The sequence below is a fragment of the Marmota marmota genome, unplaced genomic scaffold (assembly GCF_001458135.2).
Source record: "Marmota marmota marmota unplaced genomic scaffold, marMar, whole genome shotgun sequence".
Taxonomy (NCBI): Eukaryota; Metazoa; Chordata; class Mammalia; order Rodentia; family Sciuridae; genus Marmota; species Marmota marmota.
In genome coordinates this window covers 5,836,802-5,855,739 of record NW_025999944.1, presented here as the reverse complement: position 1 = coordinate 5,855,739, position 18,938 = coordinate 5,836,802, and the positions used below count along the sequence as shown (strand labels likewise).

Sequence of the window (18,938 nt, the reverse complement as noted above, 5' to 3'; positions counted from 1 at the left end):
TCCTTTGTACACTTGGCTATCTGTATATTCTTTTTTGTATTAATTTGAAACCACGCTATATTAAAAGGCAATCCACACCTTTTGTTAGATATTTTGCATTCACGTCTAGAGTTTCTGTCTTTTATGTGATTTATGACATATATAATTTTCAATGTTTTTATCTTATTTAGTAAATGTCCCCTTATGGCTTTTACCTGTGGTCATCAACATGGCCGGGACTTCACCTTCTTCAACCAAACTAGACATCATCCCTTCAATATTTTTTTTTTTCTAAAACATTCCTGATCTTTTCACTTTTGAAGTTTTAGTAGATCAAGAATCATATTCTGTTAGGCATGAAGTAGGAATCTATGCCAAGCCACCTCCACCACCACCTCAGGGGTTCTTTAATTAGCACACGCTGTCCAGCCCTCAGGTTTTGGCCTCAAGCATTCTAGCAAGTTGTGCAACTTGGTCAGGAACACTTCCTTGTGCCAGATCAAAACTGCCCATCTAGCTGATAGGCTCTGCATCCTTGCGGTGGACCAAGGACGAGGAGCAGGGCACGGCTCTTCTCAGGTGCCGGCGGTGCCCCTCTTCCACCAGGACCGTTCAGAATGCTCCCCAGGTCTATATTTTTGATGATTTTACTCACTTCTCAGGTCAAAGGTATGTCTTTTTTTGTCAGGGTTTTCTGGTTGTACTATGAGGCAATATCTCTTTAGCCATAAAGTTTAAATTGTAAATAATAAGAACATTAGCTATGCACAGGTGATTTTGCTGAGAACCGTTAGTGTAGGGCTTGGACTAGGTTATGGCTAATCCTGAGGTCTGATGATTCTATGAAATTCCATATCACTCTTAAGCACTCTGACCCATAGTGGACATTCACCAAATACCTACAATAGTGCAGGACTGTGCTAGCCATTAGTCACATTGTACATTAGAATGTTTAAATTCAATAATATCATCTCCACTTTACAGATAAGGGACATGCGAGTAGTGTTTACAAATCAGAGAGCTACTCATAATCACACAGCTGTTAAACTGGTAAAAACTTGATTTGAGTCAGAGCATGTTCCAAAACGTGCATGCCCTCTCCTCTTTATAGCTCTTTAAGGTCCCAGGTCATCTCACAGGTGACCATCAATGTGATAGGACCTGAGCAGAGAAGACTGTGTTTATCCTGACGTGGGGCTACCTACAGTTCACTAGCAAGTGAAAGCCTTACCCTTCACTGTGGGAGTTAAGACCTCAAATGTCAATGTTTCTGAAAGACAAAAATTTGGTAATTTACAAAGCAACAGGACCTTCCAGTTCAGACTTTGACAGGAGGCAGAACCAGAGACAGGTCTGAGGAGACAAAGATGGCCAGTACAGAACAGGGTGAAACTATGGAGGAAGATGAGGGACATTTATGTCTTTGACCCCTTTCCAATTTTACTTATATTTTCCTAGTTTGTAAATATCCATCTCAATGTTGTTGTGTATAAAATGAGAAAAATGCACATTCAGTCTCTGTGTGGATGAATGTTAATATCAGCTGGATTTCCCCCCTCATGTTTTTGTTTTTGTTTTTTTTCCTGAAAAAGTGATCCTTGGAGCAGATCTGTACCAACTGGTCCATGTGAAACGGCTTTCTCTGATGCAGAAGCGAGACCTTGACTATGCTCATGATCACCATGATGTGCCGGTAGGTATGAGTGTCACTCAGTAAATACAGTTTATTGCTTTCACAGGAATATGGAAAGCTTCCTCTGGGTCCAGCCAGAAGCAAACAGAAAGAGAGGAGTCTCAGTTCTTGGGAGGACTCCCATTCAGCTTAGAGCCTGTGCTTAGGGGTGCACAACCCCTCAATGGGCTAGGAAACAAACATCAGGTTTTAGGGGGGGGCCATTAAGCGAGGTGTTCCAGCCACACTTCTCCAAGTTGGTCTAGAGCCACCTCACTTGTTCTGAGCTGGTGCCCATAGAATGTCATCCTGAGAATTTATTTTGTTTTCCCTGAGACCTAGCATGCAGGTTTATTTGCCGTACAGCCAATATATTCTGAAGCAGAATTGGACCATTTTCTTAGGAACAAAAAGTCCTTCTTGGCCTATACTTAGAAGGATGTTTGTGCAAGTCTTGAACTTTAAAAATATTTAAAATATTATTGTCAAAAGAAATGAATATTTATCATGGAAAATGGATAATAAAGGGGAGCAAGATTCACAATTAGTTTATTTTCAATCCCACTGTTATGAAAGGTCTTAGATGAATGTTCTTGATGTGTATCATTAAACACTTGCAGTTTGTATTTTAGGTTTTAAATTTGGTGCATGGAAAATATGGACAGGCATTTCACTCCAACAACTATCCCAAGGCAGGGAATTGTTTCTCTCTACCACTGCAGCAGCCTGTTTCCCAGGCTCTCACTTATTAGAGTTCTCAGTCAAAGGATGATATTTTTCAACTTTCCAAACTGTCCTATTGATACCTCTGTCTCAGGGCTTGAGACAAAAAGTAACTCTCCTTCCAATATCATTTGGTAAATGATGTCTATTTTTCTCCAATAATTATCTTTATAAATAATTTTTCTCTTGATTTCCAACTCCTTTTTCACCTTCCCATCATTTGTACTGGTCAAAGGCTGGTATCCAATCAAGGATGCACAACCAGTTTTCTACCACAGTGGGCTCTCCTGGAAGCTATTATCTTAAGCCTTCAATATTAATATTAAAATTTCCATTATTAATATATAGCCTGTATACAGGTGGGAAAGATTCAAGATGAGCCTGGAGCATTTTGTAGTACTAGAAAGTGCCCAAACAAATGAACAACCCCCTTTTCCCCCAAAAAAACCACACAAAGCTCCAAACTCACATTGATGAACTCAGGAAATCACTTAAAAAACTCTCAAGGGCCAAAGCTAGGATAATTTGAACAAATAAATAACATGGCCTTGTACTATAACCTGAAGAATAGACTAAGATCCGTGAGCCCAAACAGATATAAATAAATCAATGTGGAAGAATAGGCAAATCTCTCATCTACAAGAATTAAATAATTTATGTAGACATTTCTGTTTCCAGGAGGTGGAGCATGAGTCCCCACCCCTTACGTATGGGCTGGGCTGTGCATTATGATTTCCTTGCAAAGAGTACAGTATGGAGGGAAAGAAAAGAGTAACTTCACAGAGGGGAGAGGTAGCAAACGCCACCTCAGCCCGGTGATGAAGGCCAACCTCATGAATGCAAAGTCCTCCTCATAGCAAGGACTCTGGATGTGACAAAATGGCACCTTCTCTTGTGGCTTTCACCCTCATATCCATAACTACAGTCTAACCATAAGGGAAAAAAAACATCAAAAAATTGAGAGGCATTCTACAAAGTACCTGTTGAGTATACCTCAAAACTGTCAGTCATTGAAAATTAGGAAAATCTGAGGGTTGAGGAGGCTGAGGAGACATGACAAATAAACAATGTGGTGCCTGGAAAGGGATTATGGAAGAGCAAAATGTCATTATGCAAAAACTAAGGGAATCCAAATAAGTGTGGATTTAAAATAATAATAACACATCAATCCTGATTCATCAGTTGTAACAGAAATACCACAGTAATGTAGGATGTTAACAGTAGGGAAGACTTAGTGCAGCATGTATCTAAGTATGAGGTAATGTCTTCCCAAGTATTTATAAGTCTCAAAAAAAAAAAAAAACCTAAAATGAAAATCCCATTAATTTCTTAATTAATAAAATTTCACACTCAAATATTCAAATGATACAAAAAGCCCCACTGTCCCATCGTTATGCTCACACACGCGCATATATGTTGAAATATGTGACTGGACCCTTCTAGATGGAGCACATTGCTTCTTGCCTGCCCGCCTGTGAATTCCATGTCTTTATTATAAGTCCTATTTTTTTTTTTTTTGGTTAAACTTGCAATCAAAAAAGTCTGAACTGTGCACACCTCACTTCCAACAAATACAAAACTAAGGCCCCCCACACCTCAGAGCCGTCCCTCATCAGATCCTCACCTGGTCAGGACAGAGTTAAACAGATAGAATACCCCAAACCCTGGGCTCCTTCTTGACTCCTCTAGTTTGCCTACCCTGACAATCAATGACTGGTGCATCTGGAGTCTAGCAGAGGTGCATATCTTTGAGGTTACTTACTCCTCTTTAATCCCCTGCCAAGGCACCTGCTCTGCACGAGCCGCCTTCCAGGGGCTTCCCCTCCTCAGTGATGATTTCTCAGACCCAGTGTCTGAAATTCCATGCTGGCCTTTGCTTGTCTGCTCTTAGGAGAAGTCTCAGGCCTTCACCTCTGTGGGCTGTTCTTGCTCATCTTCTTCCTGTATCTCTCCCTCCCACTTGTGCTAAACGTGTCCTTGATTCTCTAGCAACCTTGAACTTCTCCCTCCATGTTCCTCCAATCAGCCGGGTTCCTTCCTACCTCAGGACCTTCACAGATGCTGTTTCTTGCCTGTGGTGCTGGAATACTGCTGTGGTTCTCCTGTTATGATGTTAATCACACCTGATTCTGTGGCTATCTGGTCACCTTCTTTGCCAATCTAGAGCTTCTGTGAGGCCAGTGGCCTCCACCTTGTACACCACTCTGTCTTCATTATTATCACTGTAGTTGAAGCTGCAACTGTCAAATAAATGGACATTGAGCTCAAAGAAATTTGTACAATGAAGACCAACAACTTAAATTATGAAAAAATTATTATCAATCATAAGAAAATAAAATACTACCAAAGAAGATGGTAAATGGACATGAAGCAGAAATTCATATTTTAAAAAAACTACAAATAATGAAAGACACAAAAGAAAATTACCAATGCCAATGCTATCAAACAGAACATCACAAGTTATAATGTATAAAAAAATTATTAGTAGTAATATCCATGACTGGAAAGTTATTTGCAGCAGTCATATCTATTACTGGTATGTTAAGCAACCAACATACCAGTAATAGATATGACTGCTGCAAATAATCACATGAAACCAGTATTAATTTTTGGTGAAGTTCTACATTTAGATTTCTTTTCTTTAGGATATTTATCAGTATTTATCAAAAGCCCTACATTTTTTCCAAGTTGTCAACAATGCAACTCTAAGTACAGTGAACATCCCAAAACAAATTTCTGATAATTGATACAGATTAAATAAATGATGTATGATGTTTCACTCACATTTTTTTTGGGGGGGGAAGCCTTAAAACACACTCTTGCAAGAGAACATTTGTAAGGGAATGGTCATGATTTCTTAATTGAAAATGGAAACTATAAAACAGCATATACAAAACTGCTAAAAACAAAACCAGAAAACAGAAGATCTGTGTGTTTTGGAGGCATGCTGTATGGACATACAGGAATTTGTGTATGGCTGGATGAGGGGAGAATATTTATTGTATTTTATTATTATTTCTTTTCTAGAGAAAAATGTCCTTTGAAAATTTTAATTAAGAATAACTTGGGTGAAATCTTCCTTCTAATACTAGTTCTCTTTAAGACAAGCACGCCCGGTGTTTGCTCCCTGTAAGGACGGCTAGGAACTGGGGATAGGTGACCACTCCTACCCCACACCACCCACTAGCAGCAGGCTCCTGACCAGCTTGTGTGGAAGTCACATGACAGATCTTGTTTTTTCAGGAAGCCTATGAAGAAGAATTGTTGTATGAAATAAAACTCAATAGAAAAACCTTAATCCTTCACCTTCTAAGATCAAGGTAAGTTCTAGTGTGATTCCATCACTTACAGATTTTGTCATCTCTGATATCCCAGTTTTTCTAAAACTGCCAGTAAAGTCAATTCTTCAAGTCACTGTTATCTCTGTATTATGTGAATTCTTCCTCTTCAGATATAAAGTCATTGCCTCTCAACAACTTAGAGACAGCTATCGACACTCTTGTGTGGTTTCTAAGTAACTCTTTGGGGCACTTGGAGTTCCTGAGCTTCATATAGACACTTTAGGAAAAGAGTTGACACGTTAGTGCTTTTTGAATCAGTAGAACAAAAGAATTTTGAAACCCATGGTTTTGAAATTGACTTCTACGTTGTTTAAAATAGATATAGAACCAAGTGTTTTGGAGAGTAAGCTAAGAACTGGGAAGAATTTGCTTCATCCCGACATCTTATATAGTCGAACCAACCCCGAAATCTCTTCTTGAGTCCTTCCCTTTGCTGTTAATTTTCACAGTTTTTCTCTGAACCCTTCCTACATGGGATAGCTGTATCTCAGAGACCCAAACTATAAAAGCACAGGTTGTTGTCGATTGTTCAGTCACTTGGAATGATGCCACTATTAGAGAATGGAGACTCAGGTCTGTTAGCTAAAACAAACAAACAAAAAATACAGAAAAACGTCCTTCCCATCCTAAATCTCCCACTAGACAAACATGCAGAAAATGCAAGCCTAATAATAGCATGATCATATTGATAATATTTTCAGATTGCATATTCTCCACATGAAGGGAGCTAATATTTATTAAGTGGTTTCTGTGTATTTTTATTAAAGTTATTTCTTGAGTCTTACAATATCTATATGAAGTAAGTACATTAAAACAATAGCTTATCATATATATAGCATTGAATCCCACTATTAGGTATTATTATAACACACCAATAAAAATATAGAAAAATAATAGCTTACCCAGGGTCACAATGAAGGGGGCTTTATGTTTCTGATTAAAATTTAGAGTCACGTTATCAATTGACTGAAGGTCATTCAGATTCTCTATTTCCCTTTGTGTCAGTTTTAAACTAAAACTTTCATGGAAATATGGGTTTTGCCTAAGTTACCACACTTTAGGCATGATGTTTCATAATATTCTCTTGCTCTTTTTTAATGTCTATAGTATCTTCAGTGATAATCTTCTTTTTTTCTGATTTCAATAATTTGAGTGTTTTTTTCCTCCAAGAGAGTTTATCAATTATTGAAAGTGTTAAATATTAAGTAATTAATATGACATTACTTTATAGATATGCCATTGATGTGAACTATTAAGAAGTTTGTTCCAGGTGTTTTGTTTGCATTCATCTAAACATCAATACTGGGATTTACACTGATTGATTGTACCTATGCTTGCATTCCTGAGATAAAATCTTATTTGCCTATTATTCATTATTTTAAATTATATTGTGGTATTCAACTTACAACTTGTTCATGGTGTTTGAAACTGTGTCGAAGTTGACATTAGATGACATTGGTCATATAAAATTAGTAGGAGCCCAGCACTGTGGACTTGCCTGTAATTCCAGTGGCTCGGTGGGCTGAATCAGAAGAATCCCAGATCTGATGTCAACCTGGGCAAATTAGGATACCCTCTCTCAAAAAAAAAAAAAAATTGTTTTTTTTTTTTTAAAGAGAGCTGGGGATGTGGCTTTGACCAGTAAAGCACCCCAGGGTTTAACCCACAGTTTAATCTACTCATTTTAATAAATAAAATGAGTTGGGTAGTGTTTTCTTATCTTACATTTTCTAAAGATATTATTCTTTTAAAATGTTTGATAGTACTCACAAGTTTTTAATTTTGTTACCTGATATTATGTGTAGACTTCCTATGTTTACTATTTACATAATACACTATTTTTCATTCACTTTTCACTATGCTTTTGTCTTTACATTTAAAATGTGCATTTTGTAAGATGGCAGTTAGTCGGCTCTTGATATTTAATGAATTCTGTCAAAAACCTCTGATTTTTAATTGGGATGTTTAGTCCATTCATGCTGCATGTTGTCATCGGTAGGGCTGGATTTTAAGTTTTGTTTGTTTGTTTTGCTAATATTTGATCATGGTCTGGAGGCCGCTCATCACATGGTTGCCTTTATCGCTTAGGGTTTTAGAGTGAATCATCCTCACATCCTCTCTGCTCTCATTTTTAGGGAGTTCCTGTCCTCAAATTACAGTGAGACCTTCTACACCTTGAAAAAAAAAATGCTCGTCCATCATCCTCTAATCACGGTAGCTTACAGAACCTTTCCGTATCACTTTTCTGAAACTAATATTTCCTGATGTGATTTCGAAACTCAATTCAAGCCTTACCAATTTCTCCAAAAGGCGCCATGTCAGCACCAAACCCTGAATTGATTCATCTCACCGAATGAGACCTGAATAGAAAACAGGCACCTTTCTCTAACAAATGATCCCCATGATGTGTCTCTCTTTAATCAGCTGACTTTTCTAGAGTCAATATTGTGCTAAGCCTGGAGGAAGGGCAAAGCAGGACCCCAAAGAAGACTAGAGCATCCTGGTGGGATCTACTTAAGCTAGTGATGGTGGTTTCTTCTTATTTTCCATATGAAACTTTGTTTTAACCACTATTATTCTAGTGGATATAGATTATAGTTTTTACTTCACCCTCCTTCCAGAACATACCGTCTGCCACCCTCTAGCCAAGAACAATATAAGTCCTTCTTACCAAAATTATGCTTTAAAAAACTTATTTCCTCTATTTAAAGCAAATGCCAACCTCTGGGGGATCTCAGTCATCATATCGTCTTAAGACACAGAACCAGAGGAAAACTTGGTGACGTCCCTTTATGCAGGGGCTGGTGGCCATCCTGTGAGGGTGTGAGGTCCCCAGAAGGCCTCTGTCATCTACAGGCAGGAGCTGAACCATGGAAATAATGGGAAGAGTAGCACCGGACAGGCTCGCCATGAGCAAACCACCATGAGGAGTTGGGGGCTGCCAGCAGGATTGAAGCAGAGAGGCCGGAAAGAAGGGCATGAGGGGGACTTGGAGGAAGGCAGGGTCTTCTTACAGGAAGCATCAAGAGCTTGGTTTCATTTCATAGGCAGCTGGGGAAATTGCGATATGAACACAAGAGGGTCAGCATGGCAAAGATTTTAGGATGAATTGAGGGAATGATATTTATATAGAAAAGGTTTGCATATCTGAAACTGGTGTCATCACCTAGTAGACTATGAAATGTGTGATGAAAGAATCCATACTTGGTTTTACACAAAATAATGATGTGATTCAGGTACAAGATCTCTAAAGCAGACTCAAATGTTTCCGAATGAGAGAGTGTAATTCAGAAAGCACAGGAAAATGTGGAACCCAGGAATGAAATACTAACATGTCTGAAAGGAAAATAATGAGATGGTAATATTTACACAATATTGATATTCATACTTACATTAATACACTCTTCTATGTTAGGAGCACTGCTTTTACCAAGGATCCATTATACATGAATTTGATTCTGCAGCCAGCATCAGCACGTGTAAAGGTCTAAGGTAAGGCAGAGTATCTTCCTCTTTCTTTCTCCGCGCCACGCCCCCCCTTTTTTTTTTTGGTTTCTTTTGGTTCTAGGGATTGAACCTAGCAGTGCTCTATCCCTGAGCTACACCCCCAACCTTTTTATTTTTTATTTTGAGACTGGGTCTCATTAAGTTGCTACAGGGCTCACTAAGTTGCTCAGGCTGGACTCAAACTTGTGATCCTCCTGCCTCAGCTTCCCAAGTCACTACAGGCATGCACCACCCCTCACAGCTTCCTATTTATTTTATAACTTTTCCTATAAATGTTTGAAGACACCTGTTTTGCTTATTTCTTTTTACTAACTCTCTAAATAGAAAATATAATGGATAAAGGGCTATAGTATAATTTTAGCAGTGAGTGTGAGCTCCTGTGATTTATGTTCATTTTGACAAAAAGATGTCTAACACACACCCTTAGCAAGAAGAGATTTGCAACATATGACCAAAGGATTCAGAGCTGGGGGTGGAGGGTCCTGGAAATCTTTTAGTTTGTGCTCTTATGTTAGAGAACAGGACACTACATCAGAGACTTGCTCCTGAACATTCGCTAGAGTAGAACTGAATCCAAAGTCCAATTCTCTTGAATGCTAGTTCTGAGTCCCCACTATACCATGGCACTTTAGTGAGTTAGCATTTTACTCAATCAGGCTGTGTTTATGATCTCTTTATTTGGGGGCGGTTATTGGGAATTGGGAACTCGAACACTGAGCCACATCCCCAGCCCTATTTTGTATTTTATTTAGAGACAGGGTCTCACTGAGCTGCTTAGCATCTCACTTTTGCTGAGGCTGATTTTGAATTCTTGATCCTTCTGCCTCAGCCTTCCAAGCCTCTGGGATTACAGGTGGGCGCCACCACGCCCAGGTGTCTATGATCTCTAAAGAGTAAAAGGTCAGAGGTAATTCTCTATAGATCTTGGACTCAAGGACAAAGAAAGGTTCAAGGAAAAGAAGGAAGATGAGGGGTCATAGAGGGTAGAACAAGGAGCTTTTCTTTGAGTCATCCCCCATGTTCCAGCCTTTTTAAGAAGAAGAACCCCTTTAGTGACAAAATTTCCCCAAAGTAGTTTTGTATCTTCATATATTTATTCTGCACTTAATGCACAGACAAAAGAATGAACAAAATTTCTGCAAAACCTGAAGCCACCAGGGTGGGAATTATTATTGTACCTAGAAATTGGATTGTCAAACTTCTGAAAATCCATGTCGACTGACTTTTAGAAAGTGTTCTTAATTCTACCAAAGCCCACAGGCTATCTTGCTTCTTTACCACCAGAAAACCTGGATCCCTGTTCATGAAGTCTTGACTTTGTAGTTTCCCATTCTTCAAAAGAAAAAGTCAATAAAATAGAATAGGATAGTTATGGATCTTGAATGCATATGGTGTTCCAATTCCCACAGGGGATTCTTCAGAGTTCGTGATCAAAGGTATCTCATTGAACCAGTGAAATACTCAGATGAGGGGGAGCATTTGGTGTTCAAATACAATGCCAAGGGGCAGTATGCTGCCAATTTTACTTGTGCGGAGCTCAATTTTACCAAGAACGCTGCTCCAACGGACACCTCACACAAGGGAAACTACAAGATGGAAGTGAGTGCTGTGTTTAAGTCCTCTTACCCCAGGTGAAACACACCCATTCCCCATGATTCCTGTAGGCTCTGGAGATTGTGAGTCAAGCTAGTGAGCACATCGCAATCTGTTTCATCAGTATCAAGAAAGGGAATGTCTACAGCCCTCTATATCGAAGACAGAAATTTTCAGTGTCTTGAAACTTGTCTTAGATAATGTCTCTCTCCTTGCCTCCCCTGCCACCTGGGGACTGTCGATGACAAGCCCTATTCTCCCTTCCCTCAGGCCAGATGTTCTGATGGTGAAGGATAACTAAGAACAATAACAGGTGGTCTGTTTCTGATGGGATGGTGGCAGAGTCCTTGGGTTTTAGACTTATATATAACTAGTTGGGTAGAAAACTAGTTCTTATCCCCAAAAGAACCAGTTGATATGAACTTGAAAGCTCCATGTTTGTTTATCATCTTCTCAGGTCCAAGGTCCAGTGTCTGAAACTTACTGGATGACTAACAAGTGTCTCCCGATAGAATCACTCAGGGAAGAGACAATTCCTTAGTTCATGAAAGAATGACTGACTTAAATCTCTGAACAAGTCCCTTTCATTTGTCCTCAGAGAACATGCCCACTCCTCATTTACGCTGAAATCATAGAAGAACTTCCTGGTATTGGTGTTTTCTAGAAATAAGAGACCTAGATTTAGCAATATTCATCTGTTTCCTTGAAATTGAGACCATGCCAATTAGGAGTTTGGGAGGCAGGAAAAAATTAGGAGGGACATGGTCAGTTCTGTCATTCAGTCTGGTTGGAGCTCTCACTATATATATATATATATATATATATATATATATTCATGGGTGCTTCCTACATGAACTTGCTTATGAACCATTTAATCTGTACGTGAAAGAAAAAGAAAAGGAACCTTAAGTATTAAACATGGGATTCATGATTATATTATATCTCTTGTCTAACCTTAAAGACTAAACAAAGGGTAGTCAAATATGGAATGTTGCTTCAGGATTATTAGATATGCTCATTTAATTCACCTTCCAATGTCAGCAAGATTAATTTTCTTATCTTAAAAATGTTAGCTTTTCAGAAATTCGCTGTTAAGGTTTAAAATGTTAACATACTTCATTGAATTGTTCATCAATTTCCAGAGCGTCCATGAACAAAAGTATATGGAGCTGTTCGTTGTTGCTGATGATTTCGTGGTAAGTTTCCAGAGAACATTTTCGCTTTTCATTCATCCTCATGAAACCGCGGATGTGATGGAGCCCAGAGTAGTGGTGTTCTAATCGGAGTGCTATTCTGGTCTCAAACTTCTGTTTTTAACTTCTTCAAAATACATGCATGTAAGAGATGATTTAGGTCTTTTGATATTGCAGGGGACTAATCCAAACTAGAACCCTCCTCCCCACTGTGAACATATGGAGATGCTGAGCAGCATATGAAAAGTTGAAGACTCGTCAACACTCTGTTGACCAAAAGAAAACATTGAATATTTCCAGATACTAAAAATTAAGAAGAAAATCTCCATCAGAAAAGGAAGTAAAACCCAAAGCCTTGATGACCCGTGACATAGAGAATACAGTTGTAATGAGTGAGGAATTAACCTCCTTACAAGCAAAAGTCTGGCCTTTGGAAACGAGTCCTCCACATAATTCTCAGAGCTAGAAGGGGCTGCCCCATCCCTGAAAAAGAAATTAGAAAAGCTCCACTGAAACCGTAAAAGATAAAGGAAGTTTGGTTTGCCCATAGGCATGGGAAGGGAAAATATCACCCAAGAAAAACCAGAAATTCTAAGCCTGCACCATGCACAGAGAGGGCACATGGTGGTTGGTGATTTTGTTTTGTTTTGTTTTTCTTCAGCTGCAGACATACCACGCAAGGCTTTCAGCATAAAAACTGACTAGATATGTATGTGGTAAACAACTTGAGCTGAAGTAAAAAATGTCCTATAAAGACTCTTTAATAATCCAAGACGAAATGAATCCTAGGAGGCAGGGTCAGCCAGCATAGTGAAGAGGAGACTAAGACTACCAAGAACTATCAGTTATCCAGTGATACCTTCAAATCATTCTTCATCACGAAAGTATAGGTTTACAGTTATCAGAGAATATAGAAAGTGAATAGAATAGAAATTACAAAAAAAGAATTAGATGAGACAGTAAAAAATGGCCAGCTTCCTTGTAAAACTATTCCACGTTGATAAAAGGAAAATGCATATATCCTTGAATGAATGAAACAGCAGATTAGACACAGGTGAAGAGAGAATCAGTACACTGGAGGATGGAGATGACAGGGAAACAACCACTTATTGATCACAGATAAGTACAGTTGAAAACTATGAGAAAATAGGAGACATTAATGCAGAATAAAAGATTGCAGAGAATGAGTATGGGTTACTGGATGACAGACACTCTTTGAGAGGCAATTCTTGAAAATGTTCCAGGAATAAATGGGGCTAAATAAACCAGATAACAATGTAGAAAAATTACAGAATAGTGAGTATGAGGGGGAAACTGTAACAAAATAAACACCTTAAATATTAAATAGAACAAAGAGAGGGAGTTGCACACTATTTAAGCAAAAGAAGAAGACTTAAGTTTTTTTTTTTCTTTATAACAGCTCATGATGGATGAAGCATTTTTATTGAGCTTTTATGAAGCTCCTACTATGAAAGCATGTTGATATGATGTTTTTATTTCCAGTATCGCAGGAATGGTCAACCTCACTATAAACTAAGGAACCGAATTTGGGGAATGGTCAATTTTGTCAACATGGTAAGTTTTGCTGTAGTTTGAGTCAAGCTGAACATACAAAGAACATTCTGGGGTCTATCTCCATTGGATTCTTATAGTAACCTTGATACAGTGGGAGTTCATATCACAAAAATTCATCAAGTAAAATGACTGGCAAAAATTTATTGAAAAAATTGTAACAACTAATGACAGCTCTGAGATTTTGGTTTTCTACATCAATAACATTTAATATTAAAATAAGTTTTAATATTTATCTCTAACAAAATTGATGAAGCAATATACAAAAATTTGAAAGCCAATCACATGTAAACTGAATCTCACGTGTTATATGACCTTGTATGAAAAAAGTTTCTTCAAGCTAAAATGTATTGCCCATGGTTTGGCACAGAAATTATGGAAACTATTTCAGTAAAATCTATTAAGATGACTGCTTTTTGTAGATTTTAATGAATTATAACTCTTAAACAAATTGTGAATTGTACATATCTCTCTTTGCTGCCTCCTTAGACACCCCTGCCCTGTTACCAGGATAGTAAAGAACTATGGGAAGATGCTGGAAGGAATAGCTAATGGCTGTTCATTCATCAGTTGAGAAAAACTTAATCTAGTTATCTTATTTGGCTGCTATGAAAACAACTACTGCAGACATTTGAATGCATTGGTGTGGGTGAACATAGAATTTTATGCAGATAACTAAGAGGTGGGAATGCTGGGTTATATGTCACATGTATGCCTCCTTAATTGTTTCCCATGGATTTATATTTTATTTTTAATTTTCATTCAGTTGAAAATGTTTGATGTTCCTTATGGATTCTTTTTGTTTCAGTGCTTATAGCTAGGATGTTGCTTCATTTGCCAATATTTGGGGACTTTTATGGTTTTTGTTACTGATTTCTAATTTTCATTCCATTAGAATTAGAGACTATTTTGTCAATTTCAATTCTTTTACATTTGTTGAGTTGTTTGTTTTTTCTTGACCCAGAATCTGATTGTGTTAGTCAGTTTTTTTTTTAACCACTCTGACCAAAATACCTGACAAGAATAATTTAGAGAAGGAAAGATTTATTTGGCTCAGGATTCAAGTTTATACTGCTTGAATTCTCTGAGCTTCTTGGATCTATGATTCAGTGTTTCCTATTATTTTTGAAAGTTCTCTTCAAATACTTCTGCTTTATTCTCTCTCAGCTGGCTCCATGTTGGGGGCCTGAGGTGAGGGAGAACATCATGGCAGAAGAGTATAGTCTAGGAAAGCTGGTCAGCTCATGGTAGCAAGAAGGAGAGAGAGAAAAAAATTAAGAGAAAGCACTCACAAGGGGCCAAGGATTTTGAGGGTTCATCCCCAGAGACCTACTGCTTCCAACTAGGTTCCATCCCCCAGTAGAGTCCGTTCAGCTATCAATGAAATAATCCACTTGATGGATTCATCAGAATGGATTAACCCACTGATTAAATGTATTAATCTATTGATGAAGTCAGAGTCTTCATGATCCAAATCCTTCCCAGAGTCCTGCCTCTGGACATTGCTGCACTGGGGATGTCTTCAGCATGAGATTTTGGGAAACATTCCAGATCTAAACCATAACATTGGGTCTAGCATAGTTAATGTTCAAGAGTACTTTAAAAAAATATTCTGCCATTGGTGGTTAGAGTTCTCTATAAATACTAGTTATGTCAAGTTGATTGACAGTATTTGTCAAGTTCTCTCATTTCTCACCCCCACACTCTTGTCTCTGGAAGAAAGTTACCATGCACAGTTCACACTTCAGGAGAGGGGAGTCATGCTTCCTTTCCACGAGAGTAGAGAGTCTATATCAATTACTGGGAATTCTTCACAAAAGGTATTCTCTTTCAACCCATGAAGTTATTTCTTCAATTGTTGTTGTATATCAATAAGGGCCACAGGGCAATACGCTAGTTGATCTGTGTGTCCCTTTGGCATACCACTATCAAAGTGTGTGAGTGTGTGTGTGTGTGTGTGTGTGTGTGTGTGTGTGAGAGAGAGAGAGAGAGAGAGAGAGAGAGAGAGATGGGGGAATGTGTTAGTTTATACTGTTTGAATACTGCTTGAGTTCTCTGAGCTTCTTGGATCTATGATTCAGGGTTTCCTATTATTTTTGAAAGTTCTTGACCATGTTCTCTTCAAATACTTCTGCTTTATTCTCTCTCTCTTCTTCTTCTTCTGGTATTTCAGTCATTCATATATTAGAACCTGTGATTTTTCTCTTCTGTTTGTTTCACTTCTTGTCTTTCAATTTGGGTCATTTCTATAGAGTCAATAGAATTCTTTCCTTAATTGTGTCTTGCCTTTTCAAGTGCTTATCAAAGGTATTCTTTATCTTCACTACTATAATTTTTCTATCATTTCTGTTCATTCTTTCTTATAATTTCCACCTCTGTGCTGAAATTCAAATCTGTTCAAGAATGTTTTTCACTTGTTTTTTTTAAATTTCTGAACAACAAATTACTACAAATTTAGCACCATAAAACAACATCCATTTCAACTTTATTTTAGGCCAGTCTAGGTACAACGTAACTTGGTTCTCTGCTCACATCTCATAATGCTGAAATCAGGATGGGGAATGGGGGTTCAGCTCACATATGTTGTTGGTGGAGTTTAACTTGCTCAGTTGTAGAATTGAAGTCCCCACATCTCATGCAAGTGTCACCTGGGCTGAACTTGTTTCTAGAGACCCTGGTCATTCCTTGCTGCCCAGTGCTTCCATGGACCCTTTCACAGTGTGGCAGCTTCTTTAAGCCAGTGAGGGAATCTCTGCTGCTTCAAGTTGGTGGTCTTTTATAAAGGATTAAGTCAGGTACACCCACAGAAACCCTCTTTGGTTTAATTGCACTGATTTGGGAATTCAAACTACATCTGCAAAATCCTTTTACCTTTGTCATATTATAGCCTGATCATAGTAGTGAAATATTCACAGTCCCACAGACATTTAAGGTACTGGGGTGTTTGTGTCAGAAGACAGAGTTCTGTCAACTCTTTGCTCTTGAACAGTGGGTGGGATTTCCTCACCTTCTAGTGTGTTCCATTGGATAGTGGGCACTATGTGAAGATGGGTAAAAATAAGGAAATAGTCTTTACACCTATTCATGATGCACTTCTTCTTCACAAGGTCCTTCACTGTTCAGTGCAATCCATCTTGTTAGAAATCCTTTTGTTGCTACTCTTAATTGGAGTGCACCAACATTTCAAATCCCACTGGCTCACCTCGTGCTTAGCCTGGGGCCGGGGTTGTTGGTAAGTGTTCGTCCGTGTTCTTGCTCCAAGTTCACTTTGCACATTGGTGGCCAGTACCCAGATCCCTCCTCAGGCTCTCGTCTATTCTCCAGTGGTGATCTGTTGATCAATACTTGATGCTGTAATCCTGGGTGCGGCCTCAGAGCATTCTCTTATCCTGTTCTTTTTCACCCTTAGAAAAGCACTGTGCAAGGGTCACTGGGTGGGCAGTTCTAATGACCATTCTTGGAGACCTCAGCTGGGCTCAGGACATTTCCTGCCTCTCCTCCAAGGGCAGAAGGTTTTTCTATTTACCCTTTCTTCAGTCACATCAGCCTTCGTCCTTCATTCTAGGCATAAAAAAAAAAATTGCTGTGGTTTCCTCAAAGCTTAAGGCTTTTGCTCCTTGGGAGAAAGAGTCTGATAGATTTGGTTGAATTTTGCAAAGTAGCAGCTGCTGGTAGCCTTTAGGCCTCTTCCGCTGAGGGTGTCTCCATTCTCCCTCCTGGTCCTCTCTCTTTTTTAAAAAAATCTAAATTAATTAATTAATCAATTTTAATTAGGTACATATGACAGCAGAATGCATTTTGACCCATTGTACACGATTGCAGCATAACTTTTCACTTCTCTGGTTGTACATGATATAGCATGGCATCCGATGTGCAGTCACACATGTACCTAGGCTAATGATGTCCATCTCATTCCACCATCTTTCCTGCCCCCATGGCCCCTCCCCAACTCCTCCTCCCCTTTGTCCCATCAAAGTTCCTCAATTTTTTCCATGCCCCCCCCCCCATTATGAATCAGCATCCACTTATCAGAGAGAACATTCAGCCTTTGGTTTTTGGGGATTGGCTTACTTCACTTAGCATGATATTCTCCAACCCCATCCATTTACCTGTAAATGCCATAATTTCATCCTCTTTTAATGCTGAATAATATTCCATTGTGTATCTATACCACAGTTTCTTGATCCATTCATCCAACAAAGGGCATCTAGATTGGTTCTTTAGTTTAGCTATTGTGAATTGAGCTGCTATCAACATTGATGTGGCTGTGTCCCTGTAGTAGGCTGATTTTAAGTTCTTTGGATATAGACCAAGGAGTGGGATAGCTGGGTCAAATGGTGACTCCGTTCCAAGTTTTCTAAGGAACCTCCACACTGCTTTGCAGATTGGTTGCCCCAATTTACAGTCCCATCAGCAGTGTATGAGTGTGACTCCTGTGAACACCCAGAGGTGGCCTGTGGAGAGTCTGTTCATGGATGTGGAGTCCCTTGCGTCTGTGTCCATATTCTGTCCCCTGCTGGTACCTTAGCAGTTCCATAAAAACGCTTGTGAATTACTCTTACCTGCTCGTAAGGTACTCAGCCTCTTTTTCCCTCCCATTCTGCCATCTGTCCTTGAAGGAGACTGTCTTGCCCTGGATTCCAGCCTAGCTGTAGGCCCTGTTACCTCAGCTCTGTGATGATTTCAAGAAAAATGTACAATTGGTAAGTTCTCAGGGTAGAAGCAACATTCTTTCTGGCATTGTACTTCTCAGGCAGGAGAACTCCTTCCACATCTTAACTGTGGCTATCAATTGAGAATCCTCCCCATGACTTTTTATAATTGGTAGGAATTATCAAGGCTCTGGCACTGACCCCAATTCAAGACTTTAATTCTCTCCTTGGTTTTCTATCTTACAAGTAAGCATACACACAAAATTATTGCTGAATTCTTATTAAAGTTTTACATTTTATATATGAGGCGGGGGTGGGGGTCACATATTATGTTACAAATAAATCCAGGAGTCTTAAAAGCCCTTGAGCTTTCCTATGATATCACTTCTTTTTTTTTTGGGGGGGGGAGTGTGTACCAGGGATTGAACCCAGGGGCAATTAACCACTGAGCCACATCCCCATCCCTTTTTATTTTTTATTTTGTGACAGGATCTTGCTAAGTTGCTTAGGGACTCACTAAATTACTGAGGCTGGCTTTGAACTTGGGATCCTCTTGCTTCAGCCTCCTGAGCCACTGGGGTTACAGGAGGTTACTGGGGTTACATCACCCCGCTCAACTTCCACCATTTCACTTCTGATAATTACATTATCTCATAGGATCTCTCTCATTTTATCTTTCTTCATGCCTTCACCTCTTTTATCTCAG

The 18,938-nt window shown here is 38.9% G+C and overlaps 1 protein-coding gene across 1 annotated transcript in view; it reads left to right on the top strand.

Moving 5' to 3' along the window:
* The first annotated feature begins 596 nt into the window (after positions 1-596).
* The window catches only part of Adam7 (ADAM metallopeptidase domain 7), a 47,440-nt gene continuing 29,098 nt past the window's right edge, over positions 597-18,938 (top strand). Inside the window, exons 1-8 of the mRNA XM_015499377.1 lie at positions 597-649; positions 1,567-1,672; positions 5,618-5,694; positions 7,851-7,929; positions 9,131-9,207; positions 10,632-10,821; positions 11,958-12,011; positions 13,512-13,583. Coding sequence (XP_015354863.1) covers positions 597-649; positions 1,567-1,672; positions 5,618-5,694; positions 7,851-7,929; positions 9,131-9,207; positions 10,632-10,821; positions 11,958-12,011; positions 13,512-13,583 — 708 coding nt within the window. The remainder of the gene's footprint in view (positions 650-1,566; positions 1,673-5,617; positions 5,695-7,850; positions 7,930-9,130; positions 9,208-10,631; positions 10,822-11,957; positions 12,012-13,511; positions 13,584-18,938) is intronic.